The following is a 14,223-nucleotide window of genomic DNA, read 5'->3' as shown; positions in this document are numbered from 1 at the left end:
CCTGTTGCAACAACACCTGCAGTTACTGGTGGCACTCTATGAATCTTGGTAGGACAGAGTTCCTTTTCATACACACCCCACGTCAGAGTGCAGCATGAGGGTGTTCTTACAGATTCCCGAGTAAGGAAAAGCAAGACTCTCCAGTTCAGTACACCACAAATGCAGGCTAGCTCATTGCAGTTTTAAATGAGAAACAGCAGGTAGATGGTAACCCAGCTTTCCATTTCATAACATATTGCCTATGCCATAATGCTATACCGTTCTGTTAAATATTGCCCCAATTTTGGTTTGTTTGTTTTTGCTTCGCATAGGTAGATACTGATGACTATAAAGCTTCATTCGTCAAAACAAATGATGAGGACAAAAACCTTGATGTTTCAGGTTTAAGGGCCTTTACAAGGTATTCTGTAGTGGTCACTGCTTTTACTGGAGATATCCATGCTGCACATATTGAAGGCAAATCTAGCCCTGCAGTCATTGTTTCCACTTTTGAAGCAGGTGAGCTGTTGCCGCTTTGTTGTTGTTCTTAGTATCTCTTCGGAAAAAGAAAATGTGAAGCAATTACTGTATTTCTCCGTGTATAAGACTAGGTTTCCTTTCTAAAAAATAATTTCAAAAATTAGGAGGTGTCTTATACTCTGGGCCATCTCTCCCCATTTTCTAAAATCTGAGTCCTCCAAAATAGGGCGCGTCTTATACATGGGGGGAGGGGAATACGGTAATTTATCTGTGTTGTAAATGAAGTTTATGATATCAGGAAATACCACCATTCCTTTCAGCCATAGCAACTCTAGAACAGCAATCACTATTATGAAACAGCTTCACCTTTTAACTTCTGCCTGTTGTGCCCTTGCTAAAGGCATATAAGCCACTGCTCATAAAAGTGACAGCCCTAAGCAGTGGTAAGCTAGGCAGTTGGGATGCAATTTCGGGGGAAAGGAATGATGACTTGGGTTTCTGCACATAGTTTTCAATGGGCACTGAAGTTGAAAAGGACGCTTGAAGTTCTTTACTGGTCTCAGATCTGTGAATGCCACCTTGCCATAACAAACAAACAAAGGTTCAGCAGTATAAAAGGGAACATTTGAAATCAGGCCAGAAGCTGCCATTATAATCAGTAAAACTAATGCAATAATCCCCACATCTGAATGCAGCTTACAGTAAATCTTTTCCTCTGCAGTGTTTTAGAAGCTGGATGTATACTAGTATTTGCATTTTTTGCAAAGACTCCTGAGGCTTGTGGTTTGTTTTTAACTGAAACTTAAAGAGAGCAATTGCAAAACCAAAGTGTCCAAAATCACATGTGAGTTTAGATGTACATGTAAACTGAGATCCAAACATGGCTGAAATATAAATATAGCAAATAAATAAATACAATTGTAATTTTAAAAAATATATCGTTGAACATTCTTTCAGTGCCCAGAGACCCACTTAACAACATAACATTTCAGAAGATACCCGATGAAGTAACAAAATTTCAAGTGACGTTTATATCACCATCTGAACACAGTGGAAATATTCAAGTATATCAGGCAATGGTATTCAAAGAAGATGACCCAACTGTCTTCCAGATCTATAATTTAAGTGTTATTGACAGGACAAACAAGTCAGTCACTGCTATGATAGAGGGACTAAAAGGGGGACATACATATAATATCAGTGTAAGTTGAACTTTGTGTCTCTTTCTTTAACACAATCAGTAGTAAAGCTAAGCCAGAGCACTTTACTGTGGAGTGGTTTAAAATATTAATGTATGCCTGGCGTGCTCTGGTCCATGGGGTCACGAAGAGTCGGACACGACTAAACGACTAAACAACAACAACAATTAATGTATGACTTGATTTCCAATTATTATGTTTATTATGTTTGTGTGTGTGTGTGTGTGTGTGTATCACACTATATGCAATTAATCCATAGTAGTCAGCAAAATAATATAGGGCCAGTCTTGACTTGTACCCATAGAAGTAAGCCCCACTGATTTCAGTGAAGTATCAAAGTCTCACTTTACTCAAGTAGAATTTAAATACTATGCTATTTCCTCCTCCTCCACCACCACCACCCCTGTGTGTGTACATGCATGAAATAAGTCCAAGTTAATGTAGGTCTATCATGATTAAGGTAAACAGACTGAGATATAGGAAAATATATATAATTTAAACATTTATCCTTAGGTTTATGCAATCAATGGTGCTGGTGCAGGGCCAAAGATCCAACTTAAAATCACAACAGACATTAAAGGTAGGTTCATGTAATGATTTCATAGTTTTAAAATAAAGATAATGCAAAAGAAATGTGAAGTCAGCTTGTTTTTTAAAAAAAATAAAATAAATACAAAACCATTCTCTCATGCACATCCTAGGTCAGTGGTTTCCAACCTTTTTGTTTTTTGCCACGCCCCACCTAAGCATCTCTAAAATCCTGATACCCACCCCATGTGACATGTAATTCTTATTATTCAAAAAGTGAGCTCCTATTCACAGGGATGAGGCCTAAAAGGCCATTAACCGTTAATAACTCATTCTAGAATTGCCCCCCTTAAAAATCAAATTGCCCCCTTGTGGGGCTTGTTGGGAACCACAGTCCTAGGTGGTGTTATCAACTGTTTCCCATTCCCATCCTCATGCTAACTTGAGTTATATTAATTATTTGCACTAATTTTGAGCAGTACTTGTGATGTAGCTAAGGTAAATTAATATTAGGTTCGGGAAAAGAAGCAATGATACTAAATCAACATTTTTTATCATTTACATTAAGGGTGCAATCATAAGCAGCTTTACTAAGAATTATGTCCCATTGAAACCAGTGAGATGCATGTCCAAGTAATTATGATGGTATAGGAATGTACATTATTTTAATATTTTCTAGCTATAACACTGTGCTATGAGTTTTCTGGGAAATTTTGATTTTGAATGGGGCAATTTGCATTAGAGGTTTTTTCAGTTTGTTCTAGAGGGATTTAATATTTTTTTGTATTTAAGTAACAAAGCTTTAAAAAAAAGTATCACATTTTTTGTCCAAATACACCATACGTTTTTGACCTGAAATATTTGACCTAAGCAGCAGTGCTGCTTTCAGAAGACAAGAGAGCCCCACATGTTAAGCCCCTCTGGTCACTGCAGCCCCATATGCACACTCCACACTCTTTCTCCTTCCCTCCCCCCCTCTCATATCAGTACTCCACACTATTATGTATTCAGTGGTCTGTGTTTGCCTGAGCTTGAGTCTGGACTAAGGATTCTGAGCCCCTGTGTTCTGATTCAATACATGATATCCAATCACAGAACATTTCAGGATTTGGGCCCCTGCCATTGGCCCTTAAACTCAGAGTCATGATTCGCAGCTTGGAAGTTTAGACAGCCAATCACGTTGGGAGTGGGAGTAGCCCAGGCCTTCAGAAATGTATATAAGACACACCATATTTTTTTAATCTCTTGAGATTCTATAGAGTGTGGGATATCTCTGGCCATGCTGAATACCACCTCTCCAGCCTACACCAAGCTGCCATGTGGCCCCAAGAGGTTGCCTTCAACTGATGTGGCCATTAATGGGGGGGAGGAATTGTCCACCTGTGATTTTATAGTTTAATCATCCTATAGCTCCAACCACTTTTTGAATCCTGCAAGGGGCAATTGCCCTTAACTTGCCATCCTAAAAAAAGGGATGAAAGGAGGAACCATTTGAATAGCAATTCTGGTGGCTGCTGTGGTGAAGTGCTGAATGGTTTGCTGCCTTGGTTCATGGGTTTATATAACTGCACTATTCGAACAATATTGGGTGTTTGTAATGGGATCAGTGCTCCTCATGCATGTGAGTTTTTTGCATGGTTCACACAATATTATTTGTATTATTTGTATTATTTGTGTGTCGTCGTCGTCTCTCTCTCTCTCTCTCCCCCCCCCCCCATTTAATCCAGATTTACCCTTTCTGGAGGAAACCCAGTAAATTAAAAATAAATGTTGCTAACAACCTGTTCACAATATCTTAATGACTTCTTTGCAATATTCAGCTCCCATCTGGAAGCCCTCATCAAGGGGATTTAATTAAGTAGAAAACTACTTGACTCAGTAGTAGATTTAAAGAGACTGTTGAATAGAATAGCATCACAACATATATTTGTCTCAAAACAGAACCACCAAGGCCTAGTAAGAAGCCAGTGCCCGTTTATGATACCAGTGGAATGCTCGTCACTGCTACAACAATTAGTATTCGTATGCCGGTTTGCTATTATAATGATGACCATGGGCCCATCAGGAAAATACAAATTCTTGTTGCAGAAGCCGGAGGTATAGAAATATTTTCCCCTTAAATGTAAAGATAGGGATGTTCATTTCTTTCTACTTTTGTTCTGTCCTTTTGCTTTATTTGAATGTGCAGGCTTAGGGCTCACCCAGATTTGCATTTACCCCACCACTTTCTCCCAGTGAAACCTGATCTTTACTGCTTAATCAGAGCAATCATCAATTGGTTTTTCTCCAAATTAACATTTGCTCCGATTTAGTGCTAAAGAGTGGGTTTTCTGGGGGAAAGCAGTGGGGCAAGGAAAGAAGAACCACTCTGACCTGTGCTTTCTAGGCACAGGACAAACATACAAACAGGGTTAATCTATGTTTTATGGACTTTTCATGTGCCAAAATCTGGACTTTTACACACACACACACTTACAAGATTTCTAGCCCACCCTATAGAACTGAGGGCCACATTTGCCCTCTGGGCAGTCACCCAGAAGCTACATGCCTGAGAGCAGTATAGAAGTCAGTAAATCAGTGAATGTTAACTTTGTCTTTGTGCAGGCGATTAGCTTCTACCTACACACACCTCTCTCTATCCTCCATCCAGACAAGCAAGAGGCCATATCACCGTTCAAGGACACATTCCAGCCAGGCAAAAGCACTCAAGCTGTCAATGATGCACAGCAAGTGAAGGGTGCAGCTGGGTCTGGGGAGATGCGTTTGGCCCCTAGGGCTGAGCTTGCCCATCCCTGCTATTGGACAAGGTCCTTTCTAGGCAGCTTGCAAAATAAAACAAAACAGAAACACAGGTTTCACAAACAAGGAGCAATAACAACAAATTGAAACAGTTTACAGCCCAGCGTAAAACAGTCAAACAATTTTAAACCAACAGACTGAAACCACTATTCTAAAACAGCAGGCACCTTAAAATCATCCTAACTATAAGCCAACTGGGGAAAATGGGCCTTCTGGTTTTGTTTTTGTTTTTTTTGTTTTTTAAGGCTGGTACTGATGAGACCAATTATGCATCTCTAAAGAGGGAGTTTCGTAGGCTGGAGGGCACAGCTGAGGAGGCCCTTTCAATGTAAAGGAAAGAAAGATGCCTCAGGTCAGCAGAACATGGTGCCATCTGCTTTCCTGTGTGATTACTTGCTCCTTATATCTCCCCCTACTATTCTTGAAGGGGACGCAGGTGGCGCTGTGGGTTAAACCACAGAGCCTAGGGCTTGCTGATCAGAAGGTCGGCGGTTCGAATCCCCACAACAGGGTGAGCTCCCGTTGCTCGGTCCCAGCCCCTGCCCACCTAGCAGTTTGAAAGCACATCAAAGTGCAAGTAGATAAATAGGTACCGCTCTGGCGGGAAGGTAAACTCATTTCCATGCACTGCTCTGGTTTGCCAGAAGCAGCTTAGTCATGCTGGCCACATGACCCGGAAGCTGTACACCAGCTCCCTCGGCCAGTAAAGCGAGATGAGCACCGCAACCCCAGAGTCAGACATGACTGGACCTAATAGTCAGGGATCCTTTTACTATTTACTATTCTTGAAGCAGGAGCTCTGAATACAGGAATGAGAGGGGGGAGCCAGGGCCCAGGGACAGGGGGTGCCAGGGGAAAGAGCAATCTTTCTAGTCTTCATGGGTTCTGGGCCTCTCCATTGCTGCCCAGGAGAACTTGATAGCAGAATTCTGTCAGTTTCTTTACATTGTTGAAGCCATGTTTCAACATTACTTTGTACTTTACATTTTAAAATGAATTGTATTCGTTCACCCTATCTTGCAGATTTCATAGACAGAAGTTGTACTTTCTACCATAGGAAGATAAATGAAGTTACACAGTTCTGTATCTTTTTCTATTCCATAGAATATGTTCACATAATTATTTGACTTATTTTATTTTGAGATGTATTCAGAATATAAAATATCACTATTTTTTTCTGACTTTAGCTCAGCATGATGGCAATGTAACCAAGTGGTATGATGCCTACTTCAGAAAACCAAGACCGTATTTTGTAAATGAGGGCTTTCCAAACCCACCATGTCCAGAAGGAAATGAAGGGCTGAGCAGCAAAGATGATGTATATGTAATCGGGGCTGATAGTACATGTATGATACCAGGCAGTGAAGAAAAAATCTGCAATGGCCCACTGAAGCCCAGGAGACAGTACTTGTAAGTATATTACTCAATTTTTTCTATCTGCGTAATGGATAATAAGCAAATAGCAGAATATTAGGACAAAAACATGGGCAACTCTTTTAAGGCCAATTTAAAAAGTGGCAACCAAATATTAGCTGCAACAATTAGAAAGTTATCTGTTTTTGAAACCTGCCATCCCTTTTCTGTGAATTATGAAAATATCTAGAGCATGGGGGCCTTGCAGTGCTTTTTGTTTGTTTACCAGTACATGGGATGAGCAGGTAGCAAGCTAGTAGGTTTGCCTAGGTTCGGATGAAACTCTAAGCAAACCAAACCATTGGTTAGCTATCATTTGACTTAGCGTTATCTGTAAACTGTACCTCAAGCATCCAGACATGGGTCACTTTCTGTAAGCTATTGGAGACATTTTTGTGCTGAAACAGAGACTGGCAGACAACAGAGATCTTATCTCAGAGCAAAATTTCTCCTAATCCAAGTATTACGGTAACTGACCTTCTCCTTTAAGAAGATAACACAAATGGATCTTAGACCCCACTCTTGCAAGTAATGTGTGACCGGCATTCCATATCTTTTTAGAAGGGTATGATTGAGACCTACATACCAAATCAGCTATTAAGGGGAATGGGAGTCCTATGTATGCCCCTCTGCTGGCCTCCTCCATTCAGTCAAAGAACACATAATATTAAGGATATTAATTGCAGACCAGTTTGGGAAAAGCAGCATACACATATAAATAAATATTCCCAAACCTTAATTTGAAGAAACCTGTAATTTGTAAGTCGTAAATGACTTTGTTTCATTTTCCCTTGGCATTTGTTCTGAATGCTTCTAGATACAGTATAAATTCTATGTGAGATGAATCACTGGTCTGGCCATGGTAGTTCCTGTTCTCTAACTTATTCATATTTCTCTTACAGATTTAAGTTCAGAGCTACAAATATAAAAGGACAATTTACAGATTCAGACTACTCTGATCCCATCAAAACTTTAGGTAATGGGAAGTCACTATGCTTTCTTACTGTAGCATCACCAAGTTGTCTGTACAACTTGTGCAAAAACAACAGCCATGCTAAACCTGTGGCTATGTCCCAGTTGCTATGGGAATGTCATTTGCATGCACACCACAGAAAAATCAAGGTGCAGGATTGTATTGGTTTTCACAGCTTCAATTCCCCTGCGCAGTCTGCACATGTATCTCACACAAGTTCTTCTTCAGATGTTGCAAGGGGTGCTTGACAGCTGAACATGCAAGGTCCCACCCAGGGTCACTTGCAGGTAATGTCACCATTCTGTTATGTTCAGAACTGCTCAAACAGCCCCTAGGGTGTCTCAGAATGGTCTTTCTCCAGTTTTGACATTCATCCTGCCCATCTGTCTGCCACCAGAGCTGTAGAAACCTTTTGTAGGATGAAACTGTGGCTCATAACAGCAAAGGCAAAAAGTCCTTCTCCATCTGTAGCAGCACCTCTAACTGCTATCTTGCTTAGACTGGGACTATGCAGCCTCCCCAGTTATATGCTCATACTTGTGCCCTGTCTCAGCTTCCTATAAGGAGCTACAAGCATGCAGTAACTCATGATATTAATTTGAAAGGTATGAATATTTGGGCACTGGTGCGTTTCCATTTTTTTGTTTGTCCATAAGCTACCCTGAGACTTCCGCACAGCACAACCCTACTGATATCATTATAATTGCATTAGGAAAACTGTGGTGATCACATTGACAGGAGACGATCCTTAAAATAAAAACATTTTGGACTCTGCTAAAATCTGTGACGGTGTGTGCTTAGGCAAATTTAGCAGAAGCACTTTGCATAAAACATGTTTACAAAACTAAACCATGTATTGCCATCATAGTCTGTCTTTAATGTTTCAATTCCCATTGGGCTTCCTTTATATTGCAGGTGATGGGCTTTCCGAAAGAGCTGTAGAAATAATACTTGCAGTTACATTGTGCATACTATCTGTAATTCTCCTTGTGGCTGCAATTTATGCTTTTGCAAGGTATGTGCATCTTCACTTGTTTCTACTGAATTATCCTTGAATTTAAATTATTCATTCATTGAAATTAATTACCCCCCCCCCCCGGGTCCCATGTTGGAAAGCAGAAGTAAGACACATCAGAGAAGTATAGCAATGTATTGCTGTGTTTTTGGAGATGGATTTACTCAAGTCTTGTTTGTTTGTTTAAAAACAAACAGGTTTGATCCCCATATGGGACAGCTGCATATTCCTGCATTGCAGGGAATTGAACCAGATGATCCTCAGGGTCTCTTCTAGCACTACAGTTCTTTGATTCTATGAAGTGTAGAAATTGTGTTAGGAACTGGAAAAATTAAGGGTCCTTTCTCATTATTTACAGAATTCAATCTGTACAAATCAGCTTGAACAGAATTGTGGTCACTGCTGTTGACCTCTACTCAATTCTGGTCTAAGACACAGGAGAGTCAATGTTAGAAGAAATCAATAGAACTGTTACAAGCAAGGAAGCTGATTGTGTAGCAGCAGCAACCAAGAATTATAAGATGGGGGTGTTTTTAATTTTTGTAAAGTAATGTTTTGGGGTGTGTGGGTAATATGTTTAATTTGTCATCATGCTGCTAAATTTGATTAAAAGTCCAGTTTCCTGTGTTACACAGAAAAATGGAAATCACCATTTTTTCTATCTTAATTTGATATGCAAAAATGCTAGGAAATATGCTATAACAAATCACAACAGCAATGCCAAGAAATAGATAACAATTGCCGGCATTTGCAGATTGTGACTTTTTAACTTTCTTCTCCTTTTCGTACTACTAGCACTTTGAAAGCACTGAATGCATATTTTATTAAAGGTCCAGTGAATTGGGAATAATACTGAATGTTCTTTCTCATTCATTTTCCTATGGTTTTTGTCTTAGAATTCGACAAAAGCAAAAAGAAGGAGGCACATACTCTCCACGGGATGCAGAAATTATTGACACCAAATTCAAACTAGATCAGTTTATCACAGTGGCAGACCTGGAAATGAAGGATGAGAGATTTACACGGTAGGCGTACTCCGTAGGCAAAACAGTAGTTCTGGGGGTCTGCAGTCATGACCCCATTGTGACCTTTTACTTGTTTGGAAGTGTTTTGTGGTGTTCTTATTTACACAGGTCACAAAGATCCTTTTTCAAAGGGTGACCTCCAGACACTTCTCTCAGGAATTCAGAAAATCACTTTTTCTTCCCCACTTTGGAACAAGACCAAAATGCAAACCGTTATATAATTCTGCCAAGAACATTTGCTCCTTGTTTGTTTATTTTTATCATTACAAATGTAATCTCTCTGAGTGTTTTATTGAAGACTTACTATGCAGTCACTCTTAATACGATGGGAGCATATTGCTGATTGTTCACTTTGACTCAGAGTCATTTAATAACATGTCACCCTACACTACATGACTAGCTTTCAAAAATCTGTCAGCACTAAAGCCAGTTCGTTGTACTGGATTGATCATTCAATCTGCACCAGGAAAACCTGGGTTAAAATCCCTGCTCAGCCATAAAGTTCACTGAATGACTTTGTGCCAGTCTAATATACCTCACAAGATTGTTTTAGAATAAAATAAGGAAGGTGAAAATGCATAGCTCTCTGAGCTCCCTGGAAGAAGAGCAGGCCGCAGTTCAAAGATAATCATTTTCCTCAACAGAACACACAACATAAACATTGTTCATATTAAGTTATTACGTCCCAATCTACAACTCAGGGCCATTTTAGATGCCATATCCAAAAGGCTTCTTTTTTCTTTTTACATTTGCTTGTGCATGGTCCTTGATACAGTGCAAGGAAATGTCTATTGGAAAACATGAGTGTGGATTCTTAAGGTAACAAATCAAAATGTGCCACCTAAAGAGGAATCTTTGCCTGAGAATCTGAATGTATGCTGAATTAGTTCCACTGGGTTTAATGACACTAAACAAGTTAAACAGAAATACTTCACCATGAATTGGTTTTGGATCAAATTGCAAAATAATTTAGGGCCAAATTACACGTGATCGTATGTGGGTACTTTTGCAGGGATTTCGCCCAACAAATTGCCAGAGTTGGATTTCTAATCTGCATTGGAACCGTAGCATGATTTGCCCTCTATTGATTTGGATCTGAGGGCTCATGCCCACAATTTGCATTGCAAAAAAAAAAGCCCCACTGATTTCAACCAGACGTTTTTGCAATGCGAATTGCAGGAGAGAAGGGGGACTTTCCAGATTGGACCTCAACCAGGATGGCAGGTAAAGCTACTCTACCTCCATTCTAAGGTCCCAGTTCAGGTCTCTCACACACTGGCAAGTTTTGAGTGTGGAGGTGGAGGATGACCTACACAGTTAAAGTCCCATATAGTTCAGCCCTTATTGTCATGTCTTCAGGAGTGACTAGCCCAGAGCCTTTGTGAGCCAAACTTGCATGAAAGGTAGCACAGTGTGCTGGACTGGCCACCAACCTGTATTTTGACTTGTGCAAGGTTACGGATAGAACAGTGAATGAAATGTACTTCAACTCATGCTTGTAAAAGTCCCTAGTGTCCCGAGTTCTGGAGCTTGCCTAACTTGGCAAAGTATTTGCTCACCTTGGTAGCAGCAATCATGTCTACAGGATACAAGGAATTCTACCCTGTCCTCAACTCCTGTGCATTCACAGTTCACCTGAACACCCTATGATGTGAACTAGACTTCTGTGTGATCATTGCACATAAACTGGCTGATTTTTACAGCTGCTACTAGTGTTGTGCAGTACTTCCTCCTTGTAGCCTCAAACCCCATTTGTGCTTTCTGAGTATCCCCTTTCAATGCCCCACTTCCAAACCTGAAGTGGTTTTCCAAGTTGTTGTTGTTGTTGTTGTTTAAAAAAAGACTCAAAAACCACAAACATTGTTTGTGTGGTCAAGCTGCCATCAAAAACCCTGTATTTTAATTTGTGTACAGAGCCTAGTTATTTTAGGTTTTGAAAAAAACATAAATATTATATTATTGGAAATGAGTTCTAATGTAATGACTGGTGAATTCTGTCAAGAATTAAAGTCACAGAAAACTAAATGAAAGATGTCAACTTGAAAACCTGTAGCCTCCCAAATGATGGTCCATAGAAAGGCTGGAAATACATATTATGAAGCCAAGTTGTACTTTCATCTGTGTTTCTGATGCAAATTCAACTGCCTGGGTTAGCAGACACCTAATGTAACATATGATGCAGCTTGAAGATGGCTGGCTTATATTACTTTGCTCAAGAATTTCACTGCCGCAAACTGAAGGTGGCTGGCAGTGTTACAGCTGTTGACTTATGCTGTCTGCTTCTGGGCGTTTATTTTTTCCTGTGTTTAGTAGTTTACCTCAGGAGAAAAGCATGAAAGTTCTATAGGTTTTGTATTTAAAGCTCTGCACTTATCTCAAAGCCTGCACATTAATTAATATATGCAACCTTTTACCTGAATAAGAACTCTTGTCCCTGTTTGAAAACTTAATTCTGAATGGGTTTTGCTTCCAGATATTCCTCCTTTTTCTTTAGACGCAAGGAGATATTTGTCATCCAGTAAGTTACTGCATGGTTGAAGAGCCCCTGTGTGGTTTCTAGTGTGCTGTGCTCACTTGTGTGTTACTATGCTTTATTGGCTTTCATCTGATAAAGCAGCTCACTCTCTCAGTGCCTTAGGCACATTTTGAAACTTCTAGTACTGTAAAATGATTCTCAATAGGCAATGCAGGGTCTTCCCAGGTGGCAGAAAAATTGAGATGTTCTCAGTAGTGCTATATACTAGCACTGCTCCATATCAATGTAATATTCTATTCCCTTACAGGGATGAGCAAGAGATAGCCCTGCTGTGGTTAGAAACCTATTTGCTGCTTTAAAACACAAATCAGAGAAGTAAAGTGGTGTACACAGGACTCAAAAAGATAATTTTTGAGACATGGATGGGAGAAAAGGAAGTATTGCTGGCATTGCAACTTCTCTACTTTAAATGGCTGCAATAAAAATCATTCCTTGTATAGACATGTAGATCCCAAGTAAAAATAATACATGTTTACAGTGTGAAAAGGTCATTTGCATAACCCCTCAGAGCGCATTCAAACTGAAATTACCGAAGTTCATTTCGGAAACATCCTGTTAAAGCTGGGCATACTTTATTTTTGAAGTTTGCCAAACCTGTGCTGATCTGCATTCTGAAACAATTTGTAATCTTCCAATAACTCATTTCATGTGAGGCAGCTGTAGAAAGCCACCTTCAGGTAGATAAAATGAGAATGATTATTGCTGGTACTAATGAAAACAAAAGTACCCCCCCCCCAGGATGAAATTAGACATTCTGCCTTTTGTGTATCACGAATAGTATTTGTTTGGATAGTCAGAACGTCAAATTGAAGTTTTCTTGGACAACAATTGGTGATTGACTATCCCCAGTTTCCAGGTGCTAGTCCAACATGCTAAGCACTACAACGCAACTGACTTTCCTATAAAGCATTCAGTTAATTTAGGAAAAGTTCATAAAAAATTATAAATATAACAACATGTCCTGTTAGAGGAGAACTACGTGATATGATAAAACATGGCCGCCGCTCACAATGACAGCTCTATTCCTAGTTTTCATCTTCCATAATATGTGGCAAAACTTACTCATGTCATGACAGCATCATGCTGCTTCCCTATCTGGTCCACATCATTGTCTGCTGGTGATGCGAGGTGTTGTTTTTTGACCAGAGCTGTCTAGACTGGATCAGTAACAGTAGCCAAGGTAGCAACTGCGTATTTAATGCATGAAAAACATTTCCTACAAATTCCCGATAACAGTGCCTTCTCTCATCAGCACTGAAGACTAAAAGTCATATGCACTGGATCACGTCAAAATCTCAGCGCTGTCTTAATAACAGCATTTGACATTATTGACAGTTGCTGCTGTGTCCCCCCCTTTTTTTTAAATCACTCCTCTGAATGTGGGAAAGATGAAGCTCAGAAAGTGCCAAGAGGGCTGCCAGCTCAAAATGTGCTGTTTTTGTGTATGAATGTCTTAGACTGTTATGAAGTAGTCTTAAGTCCTAGATATTGAGCTCCAGTACATTGGGGGGGGGACTATTTTAAGGGCCTCTCATAAGGAATTATTGATCTCTACTGTCCCTGAAGGGTTAGATCTATGAAAATCTCATTTAACTCATTGAAAATTACTTCCTTGGTTATTCCTAGCAAGTGCTTGTAGTGCTTATGAGTTAAGCCTTTAGTCTGCTTATTCATTTCTGTGGTTTTCTATCGAACAAGCTGTAATTCCCCATAGATTTTCAACAGATTGACCCAGACAGTAAGCTGATGCTGTATGACAACATGAACTCCAGTCACCATTGCCAACATAAATAAATGGACTCTTATAAAAATTTAGACAAAAAAAAACCAAAACAAAAACTTGAGTGAGGGGGAAGGGGGAGAATGTCATGCTGGAATGGAACTTCAGCTAGGTTCAAAGGCTGCACCTATCACTCAAATACGTATCACAAAGCAGTAGCCAATTAGCTATGTTATTCTGTTGCACCAAATACAACAGATTCTTGTGGCACCTTAAAGACCAACGCATTTATTTTGCCATTCATCTATTTTGAATCGCTGCATAATAAAGTACTGAGGCATGGGTCTCTTGCATAGGTTTCTTATACACAGGTATATTGCGTTATTAGTGGTCTGGAACTTGAAGAAAACTTATGCAATGGTGTAATAACCTTCCTGTCTCTTGAAAGGCCCCTATTCCTGTGTCCTTGACAAGTTTACATTCCTTGCACAGAGTATGCTTGGATTTTTCTTCTGTATTAGGAATTATATAATGCACTTAACTCTTGGCCCTAATT

The 14,223-nt window shown here is 39.8% G+C and overlaps 1 protein-coding gene across 1 annotated transcript in view; it reads left to right on the top strand.

Moving 5' to 3' along the window:
* The window catches only part of PTPRQ (protein tyrosine phosphatase receptor type Q), a 102,623-nt gene that overhangs the window by 69,518 nt on the left and 18,882 nt on the right, over positions 1 to 14,223 (top strand). Inside the window, exons 37-44 of the mRNA XM_033161627.1 lie at positions 312 to 498; positions 1,417 to 1,661; positions 2,172 to 2,238; positions 4,128 to 4,283; positions 6,173 to 6,395; positions 7,301 to 7,374; positions 8,287 to 8,386; positions 9,283 to 9,411. Of these exons, the coding sequence (XP_033017518.1) occupies positions 312 to 498; positions 1,417 to 1,661; positions 2,172 to 2,238; positions 4,128 to 4,283; positions 6,173 to 6,395; positions 7,301 to 7,374; positions 8,287 to 8,386; positions 9,283 to 9,411 (1,181 nt within the window). The remainder of the gene's footprint in view (positions 1 to 311; positions 499 to 1,416; positions 1,662 to 2,171; positions 2,239 to 4,127; positions 4,284 to 6,172; positions 6,396 to 7,300; positions 7,375 to 8,286; positions 8,387 to 9,282; positions 9,412 to 14,223) is intronic.

This window comes from Lacerta agilis, chromosome 10 (assembly GCF_009819535.1).
Source record: "Lacerta agilis isolate rLacAgi1 chromosome 10, rLacAgi1.pri, whole genome shotgun sequence".
NCBI classification, from domain to species: Eukaryota; Metazoa; Chordata; class Lepidosauria; order Squamata; family Lacertidae; genus Lacerta; species Lacerta agilis.
This window is presented reverse-complemented; position numbering and strand designations above follow the sequence as displayed.